The sequence below is a fragment of the Ambystoma mexicanum genome, chromosome 10 (genome assembly GCF_040938575.1).
Source record: "Ambystoma mexicanum isolate Mex_15411 chromosome 10, UKY_AmexF1_1, whole genome shotgun sequence".
In the NCBI taxonomy this organism is placed as follows: Eukaryota; Metazoa; Chordata; class Amphibia; order Caudata; family Ambystomatidae; genus Ambystoma; species Ambystoma mexicanum.
The window spans coordinates 65,203,995-65,230,470 of record NC_090932.1 but is presented as its reverse complement, the minus strand read 5'-3'; the positions used below and the strand labels follow the sequence as shown (position 1 = coordinate 65,230,470).

The following is a 26,476-nucleotide window of genomic DNA, read 5'->3' as shown; positions in this document are numbered from 1 at the left end:
TCTTAGTAACTCTGTCTACAAGGTAGGGAGGCGCTATGTTATTGAGACATTTGGAGGTAAGAGAGAGAGTTTTAAGGGCTATCCTGTCTTTAATTTTGAGCCAATGGGTGTTTCTTCTAAATGCAGAAATATGATCTCTATTCAGGATATTTAGAGCTGCTCTAAGGGCGTTATTTTGGAGCTTTTGCAATTTATCAAGAATGTACTTATTAGATCCCGCATATAAAGCATTACAATAATCCAGTCTGGATAGAATAAGTGCATTGGCAAGTGTGATGCAGCTAATCTCAGATAGGAATGTGCTGTGGAGGATGCCAGGACATTAATTTGCTTCTTAAATGTGAGCGCTGAGTCGAGATAGACACCAAGGGTTTTGACTGCAGGCATCGCTTTGATGACATTATTGTCGATGTTGAATGAGGCATAACTAGGGTTAAGTTTTTTGATAGCCATCTCTGAGCCAAGGATCAGTAGCTCAGTTTTGTCATCATTCAGGCATAGGCTGTGGGATGTATTTTTCTTGAATTTTAACACTGTGTTTCTCTTGGTTTTGGAGTCTGACAAACTCCATAGGCATCTACTTTTTACATTGTCACACAGCGCCTTCAGTGCATTGGCACAGGGAAGTCCTTTAGATTTCCCAAAGGTTTAAATACCTTCTCTTGGATAAGCTACTGTTTCCAAGAGCAGTGAAGTGAAATTGACTTTGCTTACCTTTTTGTAACTTTGTAGACCCAGCACATCCTATCTTCCATAGAGTGCTGGAGGGGTTACTTAGTATCCCCTTTCTCTACTTTCTCATGTAACATTTTAATGTTACCCTTTCTACAATTAATGGCTGGTGACAGTGGTTTACTTTTTCCTACCACTGTGTGTTCGCAGCTGCAGTATAGCACCCATGGGTGTCCATTTTGTGAAAATGGCCCCAGTCTTCTTTTTTCACAATTTCATGTTGGAAAGGTCCTTCTTGAGATGTACTCTGTGCGCCAAACCAGGTTTGGTCCCTTTGTTCATTTTGTCTTTGGCGGGGTTCACTGGTGAAGCCCGCCTCTGGCTACAGCGTGCCTGGCATGGCAGGAAGCGAGGGAGGTGCCCAAAACTCCCTGTGCTTAGTCTCCTTGGTTACAGGAATGCACCCAAAGGTGATTGGCTGGCTAGCTGTCCCTGGAAGACAGCCCCCCTGCTGTGTGAGTGACAGCTAGGCTGCGAATGAATTGGAGAGACTTGCATGAAAGCCAAGGTCTTTTGCAAGGAAGGCAGAGTCGACCACTGGATGAAGGACTCCGAAGAAGAATTTGGAAGAGAAGCTTACTGCAACTCCTAGACCATTGGCTTGCCTGGTGAAGCGCTGATGCAGTGCTGAAGCTCTGAATTTGCCTTGACTAGAGAAGCCCTGAAAAGGACAACTTCCCCCCTTCGGTTGGTGGAACCAATCAATCCCAAGACAAACCCGACTGTAACCCCTCTCGTTGCTGGATTCACTTCCATTGCCGCTGCAGGAACCGAGTGCCAGGGAACAGGAACACCAAAATTGAGTGCATCGTTTTTAATCTGGGCCCAAGCTCCAGGAAGATCCTCTGGACTCCCTCGAAGCAGGGCTGACCAAGCCTGAGCCACCTCCACAGAGTGCTGGACCCCAGAAGCAAGGAAAGTCCACAAGGTGTCCAAGAACCGCAGTGGTGTTATTTGCGCGTAGCTGAAACCACAACGTGCTGTCATGACCCTTGCCCCTGGCCCTCACTGGCAAGTCAGCCTTCCAGTTAGGGCCAGGTCAAAGGCCTTAAAACCTCATCCAAGACTCTCTTGGAGTCAGTCCTGGCGCCTTTGGCGCAAGGCTCATAACCATCATGAAGACCAACATTAGAATGGGACTATGTACTTGGGACTATTTAACTTGAGGGGGTTCAGCCAACATGGAGGCACACACATAGCACAGTTACAAGGAACTGAGTTATGCGGTCTAGTCTTTTGGGTGTGGCAGACCTGGGAGTACTTTACCTGGACTACTTTGGGTGTGGCAGGCCTGGACTACTTTAACTGGACTACTTTACCTGAGACTATTTAAACCGCACCCAAACAGCAGAACATGCTTTGCGTTATTCTGCTGTGGGCAGCGTAACGTTCACCGTGTCCAGTTCTTTGACGCCAGTTTAGCTGAAACCAAGGACCTGCAGAGAGAGAAAGAACACTACGAAACTTACCTGGAACAGTATCCTGTCTTCAATCCATCGCTGACTTCAGTTCCACTCACCTGAAGGTATGAACTCCATCATCTGGCACTGCATGCATCCTGGAATACCATAACCTGGAAAGAGGAGAAAGAAAGACAGCATTACTAAGCGTTTACTCCCTTTTCCTCCCGAATGAAGAAAGCCACACAATTCTTACCTGGGTAGTCATCTCTTGGTCAGTATCATTGCTGGAACATTATGGCGCTCGGCGAGGAACATCTCAACCTGCAAGGAGAGAAAAGACACAGGTTAGCAATATAAAAGGTGAAACAGTGCTGCGCACTGTGCATTAATCACCGGACAGCATCGCGCACACTACGCTTTCGCCTACCGGCCCATGCTCATCTTCAAACTGCATGACAACACCAAAATACCTTTCCATACCTAAAAGGAAAGAGGCAAGACATTATTATTCAAACTATGAGGAAAATAAGAACTGCATATAAAGACTGTAAAGCAGCAAATCTATGGAGTCGCAGCAGGCCTGGATTCCCATAGGAGGGCTTGCACCAGTGAAGTAACTTGGTCGCTGCTCGCCCCCACATCTAAGCGCCCCTGCCACGAGGAGCAGGACGGTGAATCCATCTTTTACAATATTAAGACCCATCTTTAACCAGAGGCATTACCAAGGGACTAGGAGAGGGTTTGAGAGTGCAAATCATCCAACCAGGGCTGGGTGGCATCCCCGTGGATACCAGGTGAGCGTGCCAGAACGCAAAGCCTCAACAATATTATCCACCTGGGTGTCATGGAGACTTCAGAGACTGACCAGTTAGTTCAGTTGTTGGGACAATTATGCGCTGAACTACATTCAGCCAGGCAAGAAACCAACGCTCTTAGGTGGGATTTGATTGTTACTAAGGATCGTACCGACAAAATAAGTAGACAATTGCTCCAATCACAGGCAGGACAGACCCCATTGCCTGGTTACATTCCGCCAGCACCTGTACCAACTTCTTCCACCAATCCAGTACAAATAACCCTTCCTGGGGAAGTTCCTTTAGCTCCACCTGAATGATTTACAGGGGACCCCAAGAAGTACGCAACGTTCATGAACCAGTGTCGTCTTCATTTCCTTTGCAGACCTGGGGCTTTTCCTAACGACCAAGCGCAGGTTGATTTTGTCTTGTCATATCTGAGTGGCAGTGCTGCGGATTGATCGGTACCATTGGTAAGTCAGGATAACCCGTTGTTACATGACTTTCGGGCTTTCCAGATGTAAATGGAAAAACTCTTTGCTCATCATACCCAAGGCCAAGCAGTAGACAACAAACTTTTGTCACTCCGTCAAGGAAGTCAAGACTTGCTTACATATATAGCAACATTTAACAGACTAGTCGTTGAAGCTGGGTGGCCTGAGGAAAAAAGGACCACACTATTTCATCGGGGTCTACGAGGGGAACTAAAGAATGTCCTTGCTCAAGTGGTTAACCCACCTAAAGACTGTGGAGAATTCATCAACCTTGTGGTGCAATTAGATCACAGATTACAAGACCGAAAAGCGGACCGGATAAGGTTAGACACTCGAGCTGTGTATGTCCGGTCAAAGGATAATGTTCCACATACATTGGAAAACATGGTAGAACGCATGCAAATCGGAGGTCTATGGCCCACTTTAACTAAAACTGAAAGAGACATGAGAAGGCAACAGCAATTATGCTTATATTGTGGAAAATCAGGCCACTTCCTCAAAGAATGTCCAGTGAAACCACCAAGGAGAACTGTTGGAGCCACAGAGAAGGAAGATAATAACAAGGAGTCGGAAAACTACCAAGTCCGGCAAGCGTAGAGGTCCACTTGTCGAGCGAGAAGGATGAGCCACAGACCTCACACTTTGCATTACCAGTAATTTCATCATTCACCAACAACCGTCTCGGATGCATGCTGTCGAAGCATACATAGACAGCGGAGCAGTTGGGAATTATGTAGACCAAGATCTGGCAGCAGAGATGGGGCTTCCTTTATGCTCTGAGTCAACTACTGAAAAAGTTACTACTTTTGATGGGACAGAAATAGCTTCCGGACCAGTAACCCAATGTACAGCAGCACTAACCCTACTGTGCCAGGATGGACATCAAGAATCTATTGCAGTCGATCTCATCAAAGCTCCTCAGTTTCGATTAATCTTAGGGATGCCATGGTTGGTAGCTCACTACCCTCTAATAGATTGACATGCCAAGAAGTTGGCCTTTCCCGATGATTGTGCTTGCAGCTGTTATTACCAAGAAAAGGGGAAAACAGACTTATGTACATCTGCTACTCCCAGTACGGCGGCGATTGTACTAGGTGTGACTAGTACTCTACCAAATGAATACCAAGATTTTCAAGACGTGTTCCAGAAAGAACAAGCCAATACTCTACCACTGCACAGGCCCTACGATTGTCAGATCGACCTCATACCTGGTGTGCAAATTCCTTGTGGTCGAATCTATGCACTTACTGAACCAGAAGAGCTCCATTTGAAATCTTATCTTGATCAGTACCTGGCAAATGGATTTATCCGCCCATCTAAATCACCGGCAGCCACTCCCTTATTCTTCGTACCAAAGAAGGAAGGAGATTTGAGGACTTGCATCGACTATCGCGCATTAAACCAGATCACAGTAAAAAAACGTTATCCACTGCCCCTTATTCCTGAATTATTGGATCAAGTCAAAGATGCCCAAATCTATACCAAACTGGACCTTAGGGGGGGCATACCATCTTGTTCGAGTGAAGAAAGGAGATGAATGGAAAACCGCCTTTCGTACCAAATACAGCTTGTATGAATACCAGGTAATGCCTTTTGGACTTTGCAACGCTCCTGCTGCATTCCAGTACTTTATGAATGATGTTTTGTGGGAGTTAATCGAAGTTTGCATCCTGGTTTACATTGATGACATCTTAGTGTATTCTGCTACAAAAGAAGACCATGTCAGGCATGTCCACTCCGTCCTTACTAAACTCTGCCAAAATAAACTGTATGCTATACTCGAAAAATGCTCTTTTCATGTCACCGAAGTGGAGTTCCTCGGTTTTATCCTCACACCAAAAGGTATCAGAATGGATAGGAACAAAGCAGATGCCACTCTTAACTGGCCGCCACCAACTTAATTTAAAGGAATCCAGAGTATGTTGGGCTTTGCAAACCTTTACCGCCGATTCATCCCAGATTTTTTCCAAATAGTGCATCCAATTACATCACTATTGAGAAGGAAAAATAAGAAGTTGCATTGGACCGAAGAAGCAGAGAAGGCCTTTCAAGAACTTAAGAAAACATTCACTTCTGCTCTAGCATGGCTATGGGAGCTGTTCTCTCATAAAGGGACCCAGGAACTGGCCAGTTACACCCTGTGGCCTTCTGGTCACAAAAATGCTCACCTCCCAAACTCAACTATGCTATCACAGACAAAGAACTCTTAGCTATAAAATCAGCTTTCAAGGCACGGTGACACTATCTCCTTGGTGCTAGACATACTGTCACGGTCATAACTGATCATCGAAACCTGCAATACCTAAAAACAGCAAAGGCTCAAACATCCCGTCAACATCAGTGGGCTCTTTTCTTTTTCTGAATATGAGTATGTGATCACCTACCGGCCAGGAGTCCGAAACGGAAAGGTTGACGCCCTGTCCCGCATAGGTGTTGATGAAAAGGTATACATAACTCCAGATCCAGTAGCCATCATTCCAGAAGACAAACTCCTGGGTCTTACGACAACATTGACACATGGTGAACTCCAAAACAAGATCCAACTCTTAATGGAACCCACTTTCTCACAAGAGTGGTGTACTCAAGGAGTACATTACACCATTAAAGACCAGTTACCATATTTTAGGAACCGTTTATACTTGCCAAGTAAAGATTTACAAGAGCAGGTTATTTTGACTCCCTGATTGAACGTCATCCTGGAATTGCCAAAACTCTAGCTAAAGTAAAACGAAACTATTGGTGGCCCACATGGCGTAAAGACATCATACAATTTATCCAATATTGTGGTGTCTGTGCACAAAACAAGTCCCAAAAGCAGAAACCAGCTGGTCTTCTCCAACCGTTGGAAATTCCTCCCGCACCATGGCACACACTGTCCCTTGATTTTGTTACAGATCTACCTCCCAGTCAAGGATTCAACACCATCTTAGTAGTTGTAGACCTGTTCTCTAAAATGGCACACTTTATTCCTTTTAAGGGTCTTCCAAATGCATCCAATTTAGCAAAAGGTTTCCTGGAGGAAATCGTACGGCTACATGGCTTTCCATTGGTCTTGATCTCAGATCGAGGTAGTCAGTTTGTATCCAACTTCTGGAGGAAATGCTGTTCAATGGCCCAAATTGACATTCGACTATCCACAAGTCACCATTAATCAACAGATGGCCTAACAGAAAGAACAAACCAAACTCTCGAGCAATACTTACGTTGCATGTTACATCAAGTGGAAAGAAATTGGAAGGACTTGTTATGGATAGCTGAATATGCCTATAATAATTAATTACACACCAGCCCTGGACAAACCCCTTTCTACACTATATATGGTAGACATCCATGTACTTCAGAATTGGATCTGCCAACCCCTTTGGAAATGCCAGTGGTTAAAACCCTATATACGACTATTTCCCAGGCCGTCAAAGAAGCAGCAGAACATTTACTCCAAGCCAAGAACAGACAAAAGAAATGTGCTGACCAACATCGTAGTAAAGCCCCCGACTATCAAATTGGAGACAAGGTCTGGTTAGCATCAAAATATGTGCCCATAAAAGGGACTCAGACCTTTCGTCCCCGATATCTGGGACCTTATTCTATTGAATCCATAATAAATCCAGTGGCAGTTAAATTCGCCCTAACACCCATTATGCAGATTCATCCTGTGTTTGTCGTATCACTCCTTAAACCGGTACAACCCGGTACTCGGGTTACAACACCACCAGTACCAGTATTAGTTGACGAAGAACCAGACTTTAAAGTAAAGGATATCCTAGACTCAAAATACACCCGATCCAAACTATACTATTTAGTTGATTGGAAGAATTATGGCCCTCAAGACAGATCACTGAGGCCCAGGAACAACAGGATCTGCCATACCAAAAAAGGATCAGAAGCCAGCTGGAACCATTTCTTCAGTTCTAAGGTACTGTGAACTAAGGAGTACTTACCTTTTGTGGTGCAGCTTGCTTCCTCTGAGTTCAGACTTGCATTGGCTGCACTTTACAGAGTTGGTTGCAGCTTCGCCTTTGACAAGCCTCCCAGCTTATGGAGCAACATTGATTTCTTTTACAACAAAACTCTCTTAAACATTGTGCAAGACTTTTTACCTACCTTCAAGAAGTGCCTCAGCTCCCCTAGACTTTGCTCAAGTGACATTGGCTGTCCTAGCTCCCTGAAGACTCTTCTAACCTCTGATTTTGTGTTGATCCGTCCCTCTAGAAAGCCATACATACCTTACTTGTATAGCTGGGAAAGTGTTAATCTACATTGCATTGGGGGGTTGAAAAAGGCTTACCTGTTTGAGAAACGTGTTAACCATTGTTTCCTTCCCTAACCTTTTCCTTTTTGCCACAACTTCAGTATTACCATTTAAGTGTGAAAAGTGATGCTTTAATGTCCAAGTGTCCTAACTATCTAAGACACCTTAGGGTGTATGAAAATCTGTGTGCCATCACAAAAGGGTATCTACTTACTTTATTGAACTGAAGGAGTGTATTTTGAAGTGTATTTGAAGTGTTGTATATTGCTTCCTTCTAAAGAAGGCTTATTTTGAAAATGACTGTTAAATTAATAAATATTATTTAATCAAGAAACCCTGAGTGTGTTATTTGAATACATGTCACTGTGAACCTCTATGTTGCAACCCTACAGCTCACATTGACCCCTCTTGAGATAAGCCTGGCTGCTCAGTCATACTACCAACCTGTGTAGTACAGGCCTATACCAAAGGTTGGGTTACCTATTGCCAAGAGGATACGGCTGGTGTTGTCTCCCACAGGGTTACTGCATACAATCTTTCCTAACAAACACCCCCACTTTTTTCACCCCGAAAAACAGCTCCATATTGTCTTTATTACCCTCCTGCCCCTCTTTCGACCTCCAAATAACCCACAATATGTTTTCCAGACGTTTTCCCCACCGCGCTATCCGTGGACACGGTTGGCTATCCGCGGATCCAACACATATACCGTTTAAAGAAATATGACTCACCTCACGCTTTTCACCATCCAATCAACAGGTGTGTCTGATGTCTGCGTGCATCCCGGCGGACCTCGATTGATCCAGGGGGGTGTTCGCGGACCGAATAGGGAAGTGAGTCTGCGGACCAGACCTAGATATGACTTTTTTTACCTACATTTGGACTTAAAAAAAAATAAAAAACTACTGTACAGATTTACACACAATTCACAAAAGCACACTTTCGGGACCAAGCCACCACACCTGGTGCAAATTTGGTGAGCATCCGTCCACCGATTTAGGCTGTAAGCGTGAGCAACATTTTTTTCCATTGTGTCTAGGAGGATTTCCACAAATTTTGGGATGCCCCCGCTTGAAGAAACCGGCCATATACTTTTTTTGCAAAGTCTGATGAGGAATCGTCCGGGGGTGGGCTAAGTTATAAGCTTCCCGAAAAGTGCTCTTTGTATGAGTTGAGCAACTTAACCATAACTATGAGAGGTGGTAGACTGCATTTGCAACAAGTGGCTTGTTTGGAATATATATTACATGGCCTGCAGTAGCGGCCATCTAGTTATGGTTAAGTTGCTAAACCCATAGGAAGAGCACTTTTTGGGCGACTTATAACTTCACTCCCCCTGGACGAATCCTCACTAAACTCTGCAAAAAAGTATATGGCCCACTCTGATTTTTTTTGCAAAGTTTGGTGAGGTTTGGTCAAGGGGGGGCAAAGTTATAGGGGAGGTCCCAAAATTAATTTTTTCCCATTATGTCTTTGCTCATTCCTACAGCCCAAACCGCTGCACGGATTCTCACCAAATTTGCATCAGGAGCGGCGGATTGGTCCTGAAAGCATGCTTTTGTTAATTTGGTGTAAATCCATCCAGTAGTTTTTTTTTAAACTACCAAAATGTAAGGCAAAAAAATTAGTGATATCTATGTCCGGTCAGTGGACTCACTTCCCTGTTTGGTCCACGGATTGGCCTCTGATTGGATCAGAAAAATGTGCGGACATTTGCGTGGCAGTGTATATCAGGAAGCAGCCACTGATTGGGCAGTGAGAAAACGTGAAATGCATCGGTTTCCGTGAAATGCCCGCCATGTTGTATTCGCTGACTTTTTGGGGTCCGTGGACAGCGAGGCGGAAAACATTTTAAAAAAAGCAACATTGCACTTGTCAAACTCAACAAACAATCTAATCTCTGGGGAGGTCGCGAGATGAGGATGGGATGGGATGTGGCCATAAGAAGCCAAAAAAGGGTTGTTTCACTGCTGACAGTCTGCGAACACTCCAGATGTGCTGGGTCAGTCCTGTGGTGTCCGCGGACACTTCAGATGTCCAAGGACATCTGTACCTATTTCTGCATTACAGGGTTGGGGAAAAGCAGTTTTTGGATGGCTTATAAATTTAGCGCCGCTCAATGAAACTGCATGTAATTTTGCAATTTTATTCTAGCCCTAATCCTAAATGGTTTTGCAAGGTTTTGTGGGATTCTGTCAAGAGGGCGCAAAATAAGAGGCGGGGGGGAAAAATATTGTAAAGGCATATAAATGTGGTGTCATTTGACGAATCTGCTCAACATTTGGCAAAACGATTTTGAATCTAGATATAAATGGTTTTCTAAAGTTTGGTGGTATTTTCTCAAGAGGGGGCGAAATTAGAGGGGGGTCTCAACATTTTTTATGGTTTATAACTTTGTTGCTATTTGACGAATGTGGACAAAAGTTTTGAGAAAGATTATAGACCCAACCTTCAATGTTTGTGGAGAGACTGAATGGATTTTGTCAAGTGGGGGCTAAGTTATATGACTATTGTATGTACATACATTTTGACACTTTTGAAAAAATAAAACATGGGCGGATTTCGAGCAAACTCGTGAGGAGCATTGGCAAGGTCATTAAAGCATAGTTTTGCAAATGTGCCTGTGTTTTATTTTTTGACAAGCGTCATAATGTAGGTACAAAACACAGTCATATACCTTTGGTGACTCAGGAATAGCTTGTGGCCATGGGCAGTAGCCAGATTGTCTGGGGCATGGCATAAGGTGATGATGCAGAAAGTCTGGCTACTGGCCATGACTGCAAGGAACGTAAAATGGTGTTAAAGTGGCCATGACCATATGGGACTGGCTGTGTGGTAAAGTTATTCGAAAGTAGGATAGGTTTGAAAGGGAGAAAACATGTGCTTGTGGTAATATTGTCATAGGGTTCTGCAGGCTGCCATAGAAAGGGAAAGGGGGCTCTGTACGGAGCCCTGCCTTCTCTTTCCATGGTGGCCATCTTGGAAAAGGATTGTCCTTTCCTGTAGGAAGGAAAATCCTTCCTGCTGTAGGAAGAGAAATCTATTTTTTAGCACCCCGGCTTCCAGCTTTGGGAACCAGGGTTGCTAATGGCTTTTATCCCCCATTGCAGGGGCTGCAATGATAAAGTTGGGACCGGCTATGTGATAAAGTTATTTGAATGTAGGATAGGTTTGAAAGGGAAAAAGAAATGTGCTCGTGGTAATATCGTCGTAGGGTTCTGCAGGCTGCCATAGAAAGGGAGCGGAGCACCACCTTCTCTTTCCATGGTGGCAATCTTGGAAAAGGATTGTCCATCCTACAGTGGGATGCCCAAGGCGTCCCGCTGTAGGAAGGAAAATTCTTCCTTCCTACAGTGGGATGCCCAAGGCGGAACATTTTTTAGCACCATGGGTTCCTGCTTTGTGCATTTTACTTTGGTATCTTAAGCCTTCGGTACACTCCCAACAGTGGTAAAGAACTGCCACACCCATGATTATCTCTGGGTGCTAGAGGTAGGCACGTCCTCTACCTCATCTTCTTGGTCCTCTTGATTGTCTTGTCTTTGGAAGTGCTGCACTTTTTCTGTTGTGTAAGTTCTCCAGCTGGTTGTGGTGTTGGCGGCTCTTGGGGAGGAGGGAGGGCAATATCTGATGCCATTTTTAAGAAAAATAGCAGTTTTACTAATATTCTTCCAAGTATGTGCTTTGCACTAGATTGTTAATGGATAATGAGTAAGTATAGGTGTAGGTGCTGTGCAAGGGTACATTTTGAACTTGAAAGTTCCTAGATCAGTCAGAAAATGCAGTTCCAAACAGTTTTCCAAGCATGGACACCTTCGCAGACAAGTCATCATGCTGCATGCAAGTGCATGCTCACGTGGCACTGTCTGGAAGGTCTGTGATGATATCAGATGTTTGTGGACGCCGACAGATGCAAAAAAATGTAGAGAAAGTTGAAAAAAGTGCATAGAAGCGTTAAAAATGATGCTAGAAGGTGGGAAATGGCAGAGTTTTCTTTTGATAAAACATTTTTTATTATCAATTGGTTATAACATAGACAAAACAACCAAAACCAAAGGGGAGGAACAAGAGAGAGACGAGGCAGCTATATCCAATGGGGCCGACACGGCCCGTTTTACAGTAGTAGTATGTCTTGCATCACCATTCTCATGGAATACGATTATAGTTCACAGTGTAAGTGTTCAGAGTAACATCCCCCCCGAGTCCATATATGATATGATATGATATGGCATTTGTAATGCGCCTATACACAAGTGTTTCAAGGCGCGACGAGGCAGGGAGGGGGGAACAAGGGGAGACAGACAACGATCCTACTAGGCCAGGTGTCATTCAGATCGCGCAAGTGCATGGGTAGGGGGGACGGGAAAGTGCGAGGGGGAAAGGGAGAGGGGAAAGTGCAGTACAGGGTTAGTAACGAACAAGATAAATAATAAGGGCCAGCTGGTGGCAAGTGCAAGATAAGTGCAGACAAGTGCTGGGAAGGGGGGCTGTAGGGATACAGAGACAGTCCCGCAGTGCAGGGGTTGCCAGGAAGGCAGTGCAGGGGAGAGTGGCTGGGCCAAGGACCGAGAATGGTGAGTGGCCCAGTTGCTGATTCAGTACAGTTTCAGTGATTTAGCAGGGGAGAGGGGGAGAGAAAGCAGAAGCAAAGAGGAAGGTTTTGAGGTGCTTCCGGAGGGCCCTCCCTCCTCCCATGCCACCCATATTTTAGAGGCTTTGTTGGGACAGCCTCTTGCGTTATAGATCCTTCTTTCGATCATAGCTCATGTGTCCATGTCCAGTGCCCATTTCTCCAGTGTCGGAGAGTCCGGGGCTCTCCATTTTTGTGCAATATTGCGCTTGATTAGGACGGCCGCCGTATGCTGTAGCAGTTCTTCCCAATTATTCAATTCGTGCTCCCCCGGTACTCCCAGGATTAGGACCTACGGGTCCATTTCTATTGTTTTGAAGAGTATCCGGGCCAGTTCTCGACAACAGGCCTCCCAGAAAATTCAGATGCGGGGACAGGACCACAGAACGTGAAAGAAGGTCCCCTCCTCATCCCCACATCTGAGACAGTTCGGGTTTGTTGCTTTTTTTCCACCCAAACAGTGCAGTTCTAGGATAGCACACTCTATGCAGTATTTTAAGTTGCACCAGTCTGAGTCTCGAGGAGATGGCGGCTTCCCGTGGGTGCATTAGTACCCGGATCCAGTCCTCAGGGTCGATATCCCCTACATCTATTTCCCACTTGGCCTTTAGACTGGTCAGCTCAGGAGTCGCGAAGGATGTGATGGCATTATAAAGAATGGATGTGCATTTGGAGGGGATATATTCAGGCAAAATGTTGCGTTCAATAGGTGAGCATTCCGGGATATTGTCCTCTGTCGATATGTGGACTCTTAGGGCGTGGGACATTTGCATGTGATGGTATCTCTCAGTGTCTGGGAGCTGGAATCTGCGTTGTAGGTCCGCAAACGGGGCAAGATTCCCATCTTGCAAGACATCCCCCACTTTCTGAATCCCAGCCCTCACCCAGCACAGCCAAGGCTTGAGTTTCGCAATTTCCCTCAGATTGGCATTTCGCCATAGGGGTTGCGCCGCTGATATTTTGTTCCTCCACCCCACAAACTTGTGTACGTTCCTCCAAGTGGTAATAATCTGTGCCTTCATTGTTAGTGGGGAGGATCTAAGGGGGGTTTGGTACAATAGCTGCAATGGATCGGTGTCGTGCATAGCTCCCACATCGGCTTTGATATGGGGTAGTTCCCAGTCTCTGTGAAGTAGGTCATTGACCACCACCAGTTGGGAGGCCCAATAGTAGGTCTGAAGGCGGGGCACTCCGATCCCACCCTCCCAGACTGACCTCTGAAGTGTGGCCAGGGCTATACGTGCTTGTCCTCAGCCCCATAGGAGCTCCCTAAGGAGGGTTTCCACCTGGCCAAATTCAGCCCCCAGGATCTGCAACGGGCGTTTTGAAGGACATAAAGGAATCGCAGGAGAGCTAACATTTTAAAAAGGGCTGCACTACCCATGAGGGTCAGGGGCAGAAGCTTCCAATGTTCTACATCATTAGAGAATCGGTCCATGATCGGTTTAAGATTGTGCATGCTATAACTGGTAACATCTGTTGTTATCCAGATCCCAAGGTATCGGAAGCCAAACTGTTCTATGTGGTATGGACAGTCAGATGGGTCGGGCTGACCCCCTCCTTTCACCGGGAAGAAAACGGATTTCTTCCAATTGACCTTTAGACCGCTAAATTACCCGTATTGGACAAGCATCTGGGTCACTATGGGACAGGTTCAGACAGGCTCTCCCAGGTATATCAGGAGGTCGCCCGCGTATAGGGATATCCGGTCTTCGTGTCCCTCTGGCCACCTGAATCCCATCCAGGATGTCCTCTGGCGAAGCCATATGGCCAATGACTCTATCGCGAGAGTGAAGAGAAGGGGGGAGAGGGGGCACCCCTGCCCAATCGGAAAGAGCGAGAGGTCCACCCATTCAACTTGACCTCTGCCCGGATATTTGTGTATAGCAGCTTCACCCATCCCAGGAACCCCTCCCCGAAGCCTATGCGTTCCATGATCTCTCAGAGGCCATCCCATCGGACCGAATCGAAAGCCTTCTCAAAGTCGATTGCTAGAAGAGCAAGCAGGTTGTTAATGGTGGGAGCCCTCTCTAGCGCCAAGTGAAGTCGACGCAGATTCATTCGGGTCGATTTGTGTGGCATAAAGCCACATTGATCTGGGTGTATTAGGGCGTCAGCTACCGGTTGTAACCTGTTGGCTAGGAGTTTGGCGAGGACCTTAGCCTCGCCATTGATTAGCGAGATTGGCCTTTAGGAGGCACACTGCTCCTGGGGCTTATCAGATTTAGGGATGACCACAATGGTGGCCTTACAGAGATCCTGCGGGAGGGTGCCCTTCCCGGGCAGTCAAGAACATTTTATGGAGGGAAGATGTAATGTTGGTCCCCCCAGCTTCTGCCAGGTTTCAACTGGTAACCCATTCGGGCCCGGTGTTTTCCCAGTCTGCAGTTGGGCTAGTGCTTCGGCCACCTCGGTCTCCGAGAGGGCAGAGCCCAGACTCGCCCTTTGCTGTACTGAAAGAGTTGGGAATAGTATGTCATTAAGGAGGGTTGGGTCCAGCCGTGAGGTTGGGGCCCGATAAAGTGTTTCATAGAATTGGGCAAAGGCCTCGGCTATCTCTGCGTCCGATGTGCACCTTTCACCCCGTGAGGTGACAATCTCGTGAACGCAGCGTTGTCCCTCATCCCTTTTCCCCAGCCAAGCTAGCATTCTGCCGGCTTTGTCCCCATGTTCATAGATTCTGGCTCGAGAGTCTCAATGGGCTTGTTTAGCGTTGTCCAATAAGAGGTTTCGGAGCCGCTCAGTGGCTTGTTTAAGGGAGAGCTGGGTCTGTGGGGATGGGTCAAGGATGTGTTCGTTCTCGCGTTGGGTCAGTTCGCCCTCCGCTTTCGCTATGTCTTGGAGTCTCTTTCGCCTCCTGTTCGCCACCCAGGAGATTAAAGCGCCCCGCAAGACTGTCTTATAGGCTTCCCAGACCACCACCGGGTCCTGTTCTCCGTTATCATTAATTTCGAAGTACTCGGTGGAGACTTCCGTAAGGTGGTCAACTAGCTCAGGGAAACCCAGATAGTAATTGTTTAGTCTCCATGTTCTAGGGGAGGAAGGACCCTGTGTGCGAATCTCCACAAGTAGGGGTGAGTGGTCTGAGATGCCCCGGGGAAGGAAATCGGCCGCCCGTGCTCTGTAGAGATCTGTGTGTGGGACAAAGAGATAGTTAATCCTGGAGAGGGAGCCGTGGGCTCCAGAGTGGAAGGAGTACCCCTTGGTGTCCGGTGTAACTCTCGCCATACATCACCCAAACCCAAGGCGGACGCAAAGTAAACAGCTTCGTAGGGGTTTACGGGTTGCGTTGTCTGAGATGTGTACGGTCAGTGGTATTGCACATGACATCATTAAAGTCTCCCCCCAGAAACAGCCTATCAGGTTGGTGTTTACCTATGAGGGTAGTCAATTCCTCCAGCAGCTCCTGCCCCAGTCCGGGTGGGGAGTACACTGAAGCAAAAGCGACCCTCTCATTCCAAAGCGTTCCCAGGATCAGCACATAGCGGCCCCTAGGGTCTTGTTCCAGGCTTTGAATGGCAAAAGGGATGTGTTTGGGTATAAGAATGAGAGTACCCCTGGATCCCATTGTGTATCCCGCATGGAAGGCAGCCCTGTAGTTTGTGCGTTGGAAATGAGCACAGTTTGATCCCGCTAGGTGTGTTTCGGATAGCAGGGCCACGTCGGGGGAGTGTCTACTGAGTATTTGCTTAATCAAGCGCCTTTTAATCGCAGAGCCCATCCCATTTACATTCCAGGGGAGCACCTTGAAAGACTTGGGGCGTTCAGTCCGGATCGACTGGGGTTGTGTGGATGCCATCCAAAAATCGGGATAAAGGGTTGGGCGGGAGTTTCACGAGGAGGGTATCTCGGTTAATGGTGATGTATTGCAGTGCGTGCCTGGAGTAATGAATATTATACTGTCTGGACCATCTGTATCCTCGTCTTACCATGAACCTCAACAGACCTTGGAGCTTGCAATGGCGTGTTGCTCCCAGGGTAACAAAAAACTCATTATAACTTTCCCTTCCCTCCCACTCCCCATACTCCACCCCAACACGAAGTACCTGTAGCCCCAACATCGCTGACACTCAAAAAAGGTAGGGTGTCAACCTTGCAAACCCTTGTTCAAGTTAAAACTAAAGAAGTTAGGGGGGGGCACGTAGCCTTTTCCCAGGTGCGATGGGGGTATGCCACCACTAGCCACAGTATTAATAACGTAAACGACTTACAACAGTTTTGTGGCACCACCCAGCATAGTCTGTAGTATCAATTCGGTCCTACACCCGCTTGTGGGATCAGACCCCCACGCGGGGAGCCAGCCAGAATCAGTCCCCAGCTTCCGCCGGTTGGTTCGGTGAGGGTGGCTGGTCCAGCTCCGGAGGGTGGCCCGCGGGTGGTCTGGGATTTCTGTACCTGTTGGTTCGAGGTGCCGACCATTCTCCCTCGATATGCTGCTCTGCCCATCACCAGGCCTCCTGTGGGTCATTGAAGTGGACCGTTGTGCCCTTATGATAGATTTTCAGCTGAGCCGGGAAGAGCAGGCCGTATTTGACTCCCATCGCCTGCAACTGTCTTTTAAGTTTTTCAAAGGATTGCCTTGCCTTCTGGCCCTCCCGCGTGTAGTCTGGGAAGAGGCTATCTTGGAGCCGTTAAAGGTGCCTTTGGTTCGTGCAAGGTGCAGCAGCGCGTCTCGATCCCGATAGTTCAATAGTCTTGCTATCACTGTTCGCGGAGGAGCACCAGGCACTGGTCTACCAGTGGGCATTCGGTGTGCCCTCTCTATGGAAAAGAATTTGGAAAAGGATTGCTGGTCGAACAGGTCCATCAGCCACTGCTCCAAGAAAAGCTCCATACAGGGGCCTTCAGCCTTCTTGGGAATACCTAGAATTCGAATGTTGTTGCGCCTGGACCTGCCCTCCCCTTCTTTGACTCTGGCTTCCAGAGTTTTGAGTTTGCAGAGACTCCTTGAAGCTGTTGTTGCACTGCGTGCAACCCGTCCTCTGTGTTGGAAATACGCTGTTCCGCCTCACCCATTCATGCTGACAATTTCTGCAAGTCGTGTCGGAGGAGGGACACATCCAGGCTGATTCCGTCCATCTTCTGCTCCATTGATGTGCGGGAGTCTGCTATAGCTGCCATGACGTCTCTCAAGGAGAGTCCGGATGCAGAGTCCTCATCTACCGACGGCAATTGTTGAGAATCAGGGGGTTGCGACGGAGGAATCGTGTACTGGTCGATTCTGTTTTGCATGGTGGGCCGTCTAGTTTTGTCTTTCCCCATGTCCGTTGCCGGGCCCCTTGGGCTTCTTCCTGTGTCCAGATTATGGTCCCGCCACACTCTAACCCAGCCCCACAAGGGTACTTCACAGGTCGATAAACACAGCCCGCACCTTGTCTGGGTATAGATTGCCCCCCTCGACCGAGGCAGGTGGGGGGAGGGAGGGCGTGAACCGAACAGCGATTCCCTGTCGCAGACCGTTAGCCGGTGGTGGAGCTGTGTGGTGAGCTTGTGTAAGCGGCTGTGTTGGCCTGGCCACAGGGTGCTGGAGATTTTGCTGTTTTGCCCCGGGGATGTATCGGTTTCAGTCAGCTTTAGTGCGTTGGTGTTCCACCACGTCCCCTTTTAGGCGGCCCAGTGTCCGTACCACTGAGGACAGGGAAGAAATGGGAGACCTCTCCCCCTTCAGACGGTTCCAGACAACGGGGGGCCCCCCCTGCAGGCACTCACCGGCGGGGCTGCCTCCGCTGTGTACGGGTCTCCGCCGCGGCGACCAACTGGCCGCGCCCGTCTCTCCTCATCCGGGCGGGGCGGCTCAGAGCCCGGCACACCGATTCCTCCAGTCGGGGTCCCACGGGGCCTCGCCTCTGCTCCCGGCCCCCACCAGTTCTCCGGAGCTCCGTCCCCGATGCAAGCTGGCAACCACCGCCGGGTGTGTGGATGGTCCGGTCCCCAATCAAAGCGCACCCAGCGCTCCGGCGGCCATCTTGGTTCGTCGTCGGGCCGCACCGGCATCTCCTTCCCCCGCTCCCACCTCTGCAGCCTCTGCAGCCCTGGCGCATTTCAGGCTGGAATTCGCCCCAGATGTGCCCTGGGGTATCACACACCGGGGAGCGTATTTTGGGGGTCACCAGATATCCTTAAGTAGGCGTTTATAACAGGATGTTAAGCCGCGGCAGCAGGAGCTCCAGAGGCACACGTCTACTGCATTGCGCAGTTGGCCACGCCCGTGTGCTATATCGGGGTAATTATGATGTTAGTAAGTTGTAGGAAAATACCATGCACTGGTAAAAACCCATGAAATTCAGTGAAAAATCTTTGTTAAAGGGACGTTATGGTTAAGTTGCACTGATAAAAACCTTTGAAATTCTATGAAAAAGCTTTGTTAAAGGGACGTTATGGTTAAGTTGCACTAATAAAAACCTATGAAATTCAATGAAAAATCTTTGTTAAAGGGACGTTATGGTTACAAGTAAAACCGAAAAACCTCAGAAATTCGCGAGTTATGGTAAGCTAAGTAACCATAACTCGCGCCACCACCACGCACTGCTAAGACTAACACCCAGAACATCAAAGATGACATCGCAAATGTCATTAATGACATCACTGATGACATCACATATCTGGGCCACTTGTTTTTTGTTCACTGACATATCTAGGCCAGGTGGTTTTGTATCTAGACGTTAACCTTGCCATATGTTCTTAAAGTTCGGTCCATATAGTTTAATCTCAGCTGATGCTGCACATACATGGGGCAATATGCAGGCCTCAAACACACATTCCATTTGTATACATGAAGATAAACTTTAATGTTATTAACATTTTCTGATGATGCTGTTTCTTTCTTCCTTACTTTAGTTGCCCTGTATGTGCCTTTGATTTGTATGCATTGTGGTTCTTCATATGTATTGTTTGTACTAGCAAAAGTGTAGTAAGTCTTAAATTGTTAGCTAGTCATTACATATTTAACATTACTCCAAACTCGCATAAGGTAGCATTCACTATTGTACTTTCCAAAATTACAAGATTATAAATATTGTACTTCTATGGTGCAGGCTGCAGCCATTGCCTATGTTTATATATGATTAGGTTGCTGTATTAACAACACTCAAATACAATGTTGTTTAGATGAGTACATTCTTTAATAGATTAAGTAGTTCACGATAGGTCTCCTGATGACATCTTGGTACCAACATTATAAACACAACCCCTTGTAGGGGCTTTTCTTCAAAATTACTTTCATATGTGATGTCATCAGTGATGTCATCAATGACATTTGTGATGTCATCTTTGATGTCCTGGGTGTCAGTCTTAGCAGTGCACGGTGGCGGCGTGAGTTATGGTTGCTTAGCTCACCATAACTCGTGAATTTCTGAGGTTTTTCGGTTTTACTTGTAACCATAACATCCCTTTACCAACGTTTTTTCATTGAATGTCATAGGTTTTTATTAGTGCAACTTAACCATAACGTCCCTTTAACAAAGTTTTTCATTGATATTGATTGGTATATATATTTATACAGAACAGTCACATACAGAGCTTAATTACAGACCAGAAGGAAGTGCTTCGGTTACAAAGGAGTACAAAATCCAATAAAACATTCTCGTTATGGTTACACCAGATGCACAGAACTCAATTCTCTGACAACATCAATGAGGTCATGTGTTGTGTAAAAGAGTGTGGATTTCATTTTTTTTGTGCATTATACCATAACGTGACTTTAACAGTAGGTTGTAGCAGGAATGTCTGGGTTTTTTAGCCCACCAGCAGCCTGGAGACTAGCTGCTTAACAATTAAACTTAATGTTGTCTGTTTCAGTGATTGTATACATACATTTCTGTTTACTTGGAAGAAGGCCCTTGCATCAACATAAATACATCATAAAAGTAATACCTTCCAACAAGACAAGGTAATTAAGACAAGTGTATTTATCATAAAACAGTGGTATTTAAATTAAACATACCTTTGAAAGGTTGCGGCATGAAAGTATGTCCTGCCATAGTACAGGGCGCACCGCGGAGTCCACTTGTGCACTTGCAGGCTGGAGCGCAATCCGGGAGGGTGAGTGTGCAGTCTCCGCCATTATAACAGTAGGCCATTGGGCAAGCCGAGAAGCCGCACTGGCCGGCAGCCATGTTGGAGGCGGAGTCTCCTAGGAATCATGGGAAGCAGCAAAGACAGGCTCACCATGTGCACACACTCTTTCCAGACGGTGGTTTATGGCATTACACAATCCTAAAACGCATATTAACCATCACCACTTAATGCCTGCGAGATATAGAAAGCAATTTCATTGAAATGGACTTTACACTTTTGAACCCCGCTGTGCCCGTTACAGGAAACTTCAAAGACTTGTTTCTGAAGTGGTGGTTTGTCATTTCAGCTCCACTGAGAGTTGTAGAAGGAAGTTGAAAAGAAAAATTCCCCATGATAATCTGCACACAAGATGGTGTTCTCTGCACCCCTGGGGTTTTCACTCACTGGCCTTCCTCCCAGCCCCCAAAATAAACGAGGCTGACGTCCAGTGCGTGCCTGTGTGCATCAATGGGCCTCACTACGACCCTGGCGGTAGAGTGATAACCGCGCCAGTAGTACTGCAGGCGCCGTTACCACTCTACCGCCACATTACGAGTTCTGCTCGCGAGAAGACTCTTCACGCCTGGTCAGACCAGATGTGCTGAGCGGCACCCACTAGCAGAACAGGATGGTAGCAACGGACCCGTTACGAACGGGCCCGTTGATATCATCCTCCGCATTCCCATTGAGCCCTATGGGGACTCAAATGGGAATGGGGACGTACCCGGTCCAGGTACCGCGAATGGGAATTACCGGGCCTGCAAAGGTCAGAATGGCCCAGTTATTCCCATTTTGCGGGACCCGGACCCGGGTTTGGCGGTAGCCATGCCAGTAAAAACAGCATGGCTACCTCCAAACTCGTAATGAGGCCCAATGAATCTTAAGGATTAGAACCGCTCATTCCATTCAATGGTCCCCAATAACATCATTATCTGACAGCTTCCTTTGCTGTCATTTGAAAGATGTGTATTCAGCAAGATTCTGCGAGCATCCAGCAGAGGTAATACATGCACTTACAAAGAAAGCTTGTGTTGGGTAAAGGAACAGCTTGAAGAGACGGGAGCAGGAGAGGAAGGGAACACTTGTTTCAGACTGTCCTCGACGTTTGACAATTCTGCCTTCTGAAATGCTCTTTAGATATGTATTAACAGGCTATACACATATTGTTTGCACACTACTTTATTATAAAGAAAAAACCGTGTCCAGGCATACAATGCATAACTATAGAAACAGTAGGGTATCTTCCTATTTGCTTTGAGAACCACTATGCCTGGCAAGAGACCCCCCTTGCAGAGTGGTCAGCAAGCTTCAGGGCAGGGTAGGAGCAGCTGCAAGGGCTTCCCGCTGGCAATGTGCACCGCCTCAGTCCTGAGAGTCTCCCCCTCCCTATCCTAGAGGTCACTGCTTTATTAAATATACATAGCGTTACTCATAGGATTTATTAAAGCTCCAGTCTCCTTGCATGGCCCCCCTTCGGTTCCTTTACCCATCAAAACAAATGATTAACGCTTGACACCACACACTGTGCAATGCCCAGCTCCACAGTCGTCTGCACACCTCCTCTGCATGGAAAGATTTTTGAATCAAAAATCACTCTGTCTTTAAATCTATCCTTCTGGTCCTTAAAGGCTTTTAACGCCCTTGAGTTTTCCTTTTCCAAGGCAGGAGGACTGGAAATGGAGAAATAAAAAACGTTTAACATTTAACATGCCGGATGGCAGCGGGCCACTTTTCAAGGCTGCATGGCAGCTAGCAGAAGCTCCCCCCACCCTATGAAGGCTCTGATTTCGTATTCAACAAGTCAACTCAAAACCCCCCAAATTAATCCCAGGGGAAGTTCCAAATTTTTGTGGGACTACTACCACCCAAAATGTGGGTGGATTTTGCGCGAACTCTCCCACTCGCCCCAGTAAGCTAACTCTCCCCTCCCTCTCACTTTCTTCAATCCCAAACCCTCATTAACCACAACCATAAGCGCCACGCTGCCCGTTTAAGGTATCTGGTCAGGTCATTGCATCGAAAGCAATACCATCGAATGCCTTTCCATCTAAAAAATTGCATCGAAAAAAAGCATCTAATGCATGTTTTTTAAAGGTAAAGGGTTTAGTTTAATTTTAATGTGTTTTAAGGGGTAAAAAACAGGGGGTTGGGTGAACCCCCCCCAATAAAAAAAAAAAAAGAAAAAAATGTATTTGATGCCATTTTTTTCAATCAATGCATTTTTTCGATGGAATGGTCTGTCGATGGTTATAATTCAATGCAATGACCAAAAACCCACGTTTAGTGGGGTGAGCTTTGCCATATGAGTTAACTTAAACCTAAAGTAAAGTCTTCCCCTTGTTTACTGCTCTTTCCACCACTTCCCACTCTGTCACTGGAACCCCTTAACCCCTGACCTCTAGAGCAAGCCCACCTTGACAAGATGCAGATCCGATCTCATGATAGACCGCCTCTCAACAGAGAGAACTCTTGAGTTATCAACAGTTGCTTCTCACCATTGTACTCACCCAGAACCCAAGCATCGTCCAAATTCTCCCAATTCGCAGCTTGCTCTATCACCCATGTATTTATTAGGGAGCTCCTGTTTGGAGCACCAAGTCCTTCTTCAAATGGATACAAACCTTCGCACATGCAAACAACATGCCAAGGAAAAGATAGGCATCATGAAAGACTCAGACGGTGACTGGACATGGTGTAAGATGAAGTGGCACACTTTCCTACCGCACAGATTCTGAATGTCACGCTACTGAAAAACAACTTATTTATTTATTTAATTGGTTATTTATAACGCGCTTACTACCCAGAGGATTCTAAGTACGGACCCGGGGACCGAACCTGTGTTGCTCTGCATCGTCTTGCTTCCAAGGCAAGCACGTTGCCTCTGAGCTATCTTCCCGAAACTTGATTTGCCTTTGCACCGGTGCTAAAAAATGAGCAAATGCTTCAATAGCACAGAATAAAACAAACAGGTTCTGTCACAATCATTACTTACTAAAAGCATTTGCACGAGGGCAAAAACAAATCTGATTTATTTTTCTAATATGTTTGCTACATACATAAAATAAATAGAAATGTGATTCTAGCTTTCTTTTCATGTTGCCCAGCAAACATAGTAACAAAATAGTCTGCTTCATCGTGGCCCTAATGAAAACATTGTTAGATGACACAGGTTGTGGCTAAACCTGTTTTCTCCATTCTGTATTATTGAAGCAGCAGAATTGGTGCCAAATTCCTTTGTTCCATGTTCCATGCTTTTGTACAAGGGCAACGTTTTAATCACCTGTTCACTGATCTAAGCCATGCTCCTGCCACATGACATGCCCACGGCACAAAAGCGTATGTTTCTATCCACCGAACCTTCTTCCTTGGAAACTAAGACTTATAGGGCAAGATTCTGAAGCAGTCCCATATGTAGAAAAGTGCAGCAAATGCACATTTCGTACATGTGTGATTCCAAGAAATGTGCATGCCATATTACTCATAGAGGTGTGTTCCTGGATATTTCCGGGTGATTGTTTATCAGCACAAAATATATGCTGACCAGCCAAATTCTCTACATCTTGTGAGACTATTAGGAAATGTCCTTTTGGGGTGTGGGGGCGATTTTTTGCATGGTCTGGCCCTAAAACCAACTCTAATCTCCACCCTCGTGTTCAGCAAACTTGATTACTGCTCAAGTCTACTCCTTGGCCTCCCTCTCTACTCCTTCCTCCCTCCAGGCAAAGTCCTCAGCTTTGCTACTCGCACGCTCTACAAACTGCCCAGATCCTCCCCTACTTTTACCTACTGGCAACATGCTGGCTCTCCATGCACAAATGTCACTCGTTTTTCAGCTTTAACGGCAGACGTCTAGTCAGGACAATGGCAGGTTTCTCTAATTGCCTCAGAAAGCTTGTGAATAAATCATGTATTTATTTGAAGAACAAGAAATTGTTTATAATAACACCTTTACAGATGGCGGAGGCATTCCCAGGAATGGTGCTTGTGCAACAACACAAAGATGAGAACAAGTGTTGAGCCAGGTTATGAGGGTGTAAAAAAGTGGGACAAATATCAGGGATTAAACAAAAGAAACCAAAAGAAATTTATATGAAAACAGGTGGCTTACAAAGGTAACTTTACCCTAAGGTGGCAAGTGCTTCAAACTAAAGTGTACTATGTATCTTCTTCTTCGTCTTCTTCTTCTTCTTCTTCTTTCTCTTCATCTTCTTCGTCTTCTTCTTCCTCTTCTTCTTCGTCTTCTTCTTCTTCGTCTTCTTCTTCCTCTTCGTCTTCTTCGTCTTCTTCGTCTTCTTCTTCTTCTATTTACTATGCGCAGACCTAGCTCCGCGAAGCAACAGAGTGCTTTACAAAGGAATACAACAATACAGATACATAACGGGGCACTTTACAGAGGTATACCACATTAAAGATGCATAACAGAGCGCGTTTGAGAGGTAACAACAGAACAGACATACAACAGGGGGTAAGATATAGAGGAGCACAGAGGAAGGGGTACAGCTGTACATGGTGACAGGGCAGACGGCATCTAGGGAGTGAGGAGGCGTGAGGGGTGAAGTGATGGCTAGGGGTTGAGGAGGAGAGACTTCTTGAAGAGGTGAGTCTTGAGTTTTTTTCTGAATTGCAGGAGCGTGGGGGACGAGTCTGATGCTGTTGGGGAGGAGGTTCCATAGGTTTGTGGCGTAGGCAGAGAAGGCTTGTTTTGTGGTCCGTTTCTTTTTGCAGCAGCGGATATCATGTCTGCACATGTCCTGGCTTTTGGTGGTGTGCTGCCCGCTGGAGATGCTGAGTTTCTCCGCTAGTTAGCTGGGTGACTTGAGAGTGACTGCCTTATAGATGATGATACAGCAAGACTTGAAGGTGATTTGTGCGTGCAGTGGGAACCAGTGTTAGTCGATGAGAGCCGGGTGATGTGGTCGTATTTGTGTACATCCTTGATGAATATATATAAATATTCAAAAGGACATTATTAAGTGTTGGTGGAGGCAGTTGTGGGGTCCGGTAGGGAGGATGAGATACAATGAGACAGGTACCGAGGAGCAAGACCAGTGATAGCTTTGGAAACTAGGAGAAGGAACTTGGAGAAGGATGAGGAAAGAGAAAGTAAATTAATTTAATGCTGAGCTTTGCAGGCATCCACAGTTGGACTGGCTTTGATTGTGGCTTTGATTTGATTGTGATGGGTAGCGAGTTCCAGTGGAGTGGGGCAAGTAAAAAAGAGCAGAAGCGAGAGGAGACACAGGCATGGTATGGGTCAGTGAGGTTGAGTGCAGAGGAGGATCAGAGGGCATGAAATGGCGAGGATGCTGGTTTCTTTGAACACCTCCTTATGGATCATAAACCCTTATTATTTACTTGATACATAACAAATACAAATCATTTCTTTTTCTTTAAATCTGGAGCTCTTTTGGAAAATATGTATGGAAAGTAATCAGCTGGTCAACTAGATATAGAATTTCCGGATTCTTGGAAATCTGGGAATTGTTTTTATTCTAATGTAGTGATGCTTTCTTCTTGAATGTAGTGGGAGATACTTTGTTGCGCCTGCTCTCTAATTATGGAAGGGTGGTGGCTCGGTGTGTGCTGACGACATTTATTGGATGGCTAAGGGGATAAGGAGATGCACCTGCTGCATCCCCTTGAACCTACACACTGGGACCTCCACACTGGACTCCACACTCCACACTGCCCCCGGTGCCCCTTCTTCATCATACGGGGTCCTGGTGAGTCTGCAGGAATCCACGGGGCCAGCATCAGGAACTGTCTGCTGTAGCTCCCCAGACTTCCATTTGGCTCTCGCCCTTCCTGTGTCCGGGCGGAGACGGGGCGGCTTTGCGTGCCCCCGCAGCAGCTCCGGAGCACTCCGCTTCTGCATCGGCTCCCAGAGCCCTGGCGGGATCGCGGCAAACTGAGATGCCGCATTCTTGACGTTGGCCCGCCTCCTTCATTCGAGAGCGGGTCCGGCCTTCCTCTTTCTCCGGCATGGACCCTGTTCCTACAGTGCTCCCCCCTAACTGCGGCTTTCAGTGTCTTGGTGTGTCTGCGACAGCTCGGGGTATCGGCATCCTTGCTCCTCTACTGCAGCCCTTGGTGCCCCTCATGTGCCCTGATGGGGCACC

The 26,476-nt window shown here is 46.7% G+C and overlaps 1 protein-coding gene across 4 annotated transcripts in view; it reads right to left on the bottom strand.

Moving 5' to 3' along the window:
* Window positions 1-26,476, bottom strand: part of LOC138491152 (uncharacterized) — a 648,478-nt gene that overhangs the window by 327,813 nt on the left and 294,189 nt on the right. For all 4 annotated transcript variants that reach the window (XM_069617509.1, XM_069617512.1, XM_069617510.1 and 1 more), the window contains one exon: window positions 20,245-20,433. In XM_069617509.1, coding sequence (XP_069473610.1) covers window positions 20,245-20,433 — 189 coding nt within the window. The remainder of the gene's footprint in view (window positions 1-20,244; window positions 20,434-26,476) is intronic.